This window comes from Elephas maximus, chromosome 6, assembly GCF_024166365.1.
Source record: "Elephas maximus indicus isolate mEleMax1 chromosome 6, mEleMax1 primary haplotype, whole genome shotgun sequence".
Taxonomy (NCBI): Eukaryota; Metazoa; Chordata; class Mammalia; order Proboscidea; family Elephantidae; genus Elephas; species Elephas maximus.
Window position 1 is genome coordinate 142,622,069 of NC_064824.1, and position 3,636 is coordinate 142,625,704.

Consider the following 3,636-nt stretch of genomic DNA (forward strand, 5'->3'; position numbering starts at 1 on the left):
AGCTGTCCCCATCTGCCCTGAGCTCTGGGCTGCAGTGGTGCAGGGCTGTGGTCAAGAAGAGGGTGGGAGGTTGTCATGCATGGCAGGGGAGGCGAACCTGGGTGGCATGCAGATGGTAGGGGACAGGGCTGCCCAGATTTCCAGGGACTGCCCCACCCTCAGAGTCTGGGTGGGAGCAGCCTTCTAGACTCCACCCACTGGCCAAGAGTACAGAGGTAGGAACCACAGCCCACGGTTGGCACAGCTGAGCAGCCAAGGGAGCAGCCTAGCTGTGCAGCTGAGCCAGAGCAGCAGGTCGGTCCCAGGCCCAGGTCCTGGGTCCAAGTAAGTGAGTCCGCCCCAAAGGTCCCCCACCCCAAGGGCCCTATCCTGCCCTCACCTGCTGGCAGCTGCAGGGCACCAAGAAGGGTTGAGGGTTGGTGGGGGGGGGGGCATTGTGAGGTAAGGAGGCTGGGGGGTGGGCTTCCTCTGGCCACATTCATCCCGGTCCAGGCCTTGCCTGAGTGTGGGCACCTGGCCTCAGCCCTCAGCCAAGCATGGATGAGAATGAGGGACAAGCAGCTTCCTCTGAGGGAGGTAGAAGGGAGCCCCACTATTGTCAGGGCTTCCAGGACTGCTGCAGACAGAAGCAGTCTGGAATCACGGAAAGGTGGTGATAGAGGATGAGAATGCATGGTGCGGGGGGTGGGGAAGCAAGAGGGAAGGGAGGGTTCTGAGAGATGGGGGTGGGGAAAGGAGAAAGGCAGGGAGAAAGAAAGGGGTGTAAAGCAGAGAGGAGGGAGACAGGGAGAAATGCGGAGGGGGAGATGAGACAAGGGTACAGGAGGAGATGGGGATACAGGGGTGAGAACGGGGAGGGGGAGAAGGATGGGGAGAAGGGAAAAGATGGGAGGAGATGGGGAGGTGAGGGGGGAGACAGGGGATGGGGGGATGGGGAGGCAACCCTTTTACAAGAAAATAAGGGGTGAGCAGGGAGAGAGCTAGAGACAAGAAGAGAGGTAGAGACCAGCCCCAAGAGCCAAGAGGTCACAGACCCCTCTGTCCTGGCAGGATGGCACTGCTCGAAGACCTGGCCAGGGGCTAGGGTCCCTCTTCTTATTGGGGCAGGGGAGCTCCATCTCCTGCTTCCTGGAGGGACTCAGTGAAATGGCCTGGAGTCACAGAGCCCTGGGCTGGGGCAGGAAGGAGAGAGACAGGCTGCAGGTGAAGCCCACCAGCCTTGGCCGCTAAGCACACTCCCCCGCCCCCGCTCCTATCCCCTGCAGTCTTTACATGATCAGGAGGGGCAGGTGGACTGTGGTCCCTGGGCTGGCATCCTGCTCTCCCACCACCTCCTGTTCCTCCCCAGGCGGGGGCCATGGCCTCTGGCACAGTGGCCCCCAGCAACGCCTCCAGCAGCTGCAGAATGGACAGGAGTGCTCTGTCGCAGGTGGCCACCAGTGTCTCCATCTGCCTCATCCTGGGCCTGGGAGCTCTGCTCAATGGCCTGGCACTCTGGGTCTTTGGCTGCCGCCTGCGCAGGCGGACCGAGACGTGTGTCTACATGGTCAACCTGGTGGCGGCCGACTGCCTCCTGCTGCTGAGCCTGCCCGGGGTCCTGTTCACGCTGGACCCGGTGGGCGGCGCGCGAGGACACCCGGTGCCATGTGCTGCAGAGCTTCTACTACGTCAACACCTACATGAGCACCAGCCTCATCGTCGCCATCGCCGCGGACCGCTATGCCGCCCTGCGCTTCCCCTTGTGCGCCCGGGCCTGGCACTGCCCCCGGCAGGCGGCCATCACCTGTGTGGCCCTCTGGCTGCTGGTCATGGGGGCTGTGGCTCTATCGGCAACCTGGCTGCGCAGCGGGGAGAACTTCTGCTTCGGGGGGGCCAGACACGCGACCCCCGGAGCCTGGTCTTCTCGCTGTTCCTCTTCTTCCTCCCGCTGCTTGTCCTGAGCTTCTGCTCCGTCCAGGTGCTCCAGCACCTGCTCCGCAAGTGGACGCGCACTCAGCCCCAGGCTGCTGCCACCATCCGCAAAGCCATCTGCGTGGTGGCTGCCAATCTGGCCACCTTTGTGCTCTGCTTTCTACCGCTGCACGTGGCCTTGCTGGCCAAGCTGGTGGCCCAGTGGGTGGACACAACCTGTCACACAATGCAGATGGTGACCACCTGGGTGAAGGTGGCATCCCGGATCGCCAATGCCAACTGCCACCTGGACGCTGTTGGGTACTACTTTGTGGCCAGTGAGTTCCAGGAAGAGGTGGGGGCTGTCCTCACCCTGCCCTGGCCTTTCCAGGGATGGAGCTGTGGCAGCTCCCAGGGGCAGCCGGCTGAGGAGAGCCAGGCAGGAAGGGGCTCACCCCAGCCCCTGGAGGAGACTATCCTGTGCACTCCAGGCCTCCCTTGAGGCTTCCTTCCTTCCTTCCTTTCTCCTCACCCAGCAAAGGCTGAGCACAGGGCAGGTTTGTGCTTTTGCAGGTGGCTGCTGGGTCCTGGAGATGGGCCGCCTCTCTCAAAGCAGAACATAACCAAACAGTAAAGGATTGCCACCACTGGGAACTCTTTCTCCATGGTCTCTTCTCTGCTGCCATTTCCCTTTGTTGGTGCCCAAGCCCCCAGTCCTCAAGCTCAGGGGCCACCCCCCCATAATGCATCCCCCACCTATTATGATGCTCAGAAAGGGAAAGAGACCACAGTGCCACCCCCTTGGCAAGTACTGGGGCGGGGCATTAAACACCTCATTTTATCCTGTCACCTACAGAATAGGATTAGAAACTGTGATGGTTAAGGTTGTGTGTCAACTTGGCTGGGCCAGATTCTCAGTGGTTTGGCGGTTATGTAATGATGCAGTCATCCTCCATGATACGATCTGATGTGATCAGCCAATCAGTTGAAAGGGAAGCTTCCTCAGGGGCGTGGCCTGCATTCAATAGCTATATGGACATCTGGCAGAAGCCATTTGCTTGCTCTGGGTCCTGCATCCAGCTCACCACCACCTGACCTCCAGTTCTTGGGCCTAGAGCCAGTGGCTTGCATATTACCTGCTGATCTTGGGATTTGACAGCCCTGCAGCCTGTGAACCGTCAGCCAGCCACCTTACCTGCCGATGCTGGGTTCGTCAGCCCCTGAAGCTACGTGAGTCAGGAGAAGCCTCCAGCCTGATGCCTGACCCATGGACTTGGGACTTGCGAGCCTCTACATTCACGCGAGCCATTCGCTTGAGATAAGTCTCTCTCGCAGCACTGGTTTTGCTTCTCTAGAGAACCCAGTCTAAGGCAGAAACCAGTAACTACTGGCAGTTTCAGGGCCTCTGCTCAGGCCTCTGGCGTGCTGGGTGGTGCAAATGGATAAGTGTTCAGCTGCAGACCAAAAGGTTGGAGGTTCAAGTTCACCCAGAGGTGCCTTGGAAGAAGGGCCTGGCGATCTACTTCAGAAAAATCAGCCCTTGGTATCAAACGCTGCCGGGTTCCAGGCACTGGCCTAGGCTCTGGGGACACAGCAGTGAACAAGACAAAATCTGTGCATCAGTGTAAATAGGAGCTTACTGTGGAAAACAATAATAATATAATTTGTGGGATTTTTAACAGTAGAAATAAAAACATGACCACAAGACGTGATTAATCTGAGGCAGGAAAGCCAAAAACCAAAAAC

The 3,636-nt window shown here is 59.1% G+C and overlaps 1 protein-coding gene across 1 annotated transcript; it reads left to right on the forward strand.

Annotated features, from left to right (window-relative positions):
- Nucleotides 1-257: 257 nt before the first annotated feature.
- Nucleotides 258-2,496, forward strand: LOC126078278 (G-protein coupled receptor 35-like). The gene is made up of 2 exons (XM_049888618.1): nucleotides 258-324; nucleotides 1,349-2,496. Exon 2 carries the CDS (start codon nucleotides 1,358-1,360, stop codon nucleotides 2,390-2,392), a length of 1,035 nt encoding a protein of 344 aa, XP_049744575.1. The 5' UTR covers nucleotides 258-324; nucleotides 1,349-1,357; the 3' UTR covers nucleotides 2,393-2,496.
- Nucleotides 2,497-3,636: the final 1,140 nt, after the last annotated feature.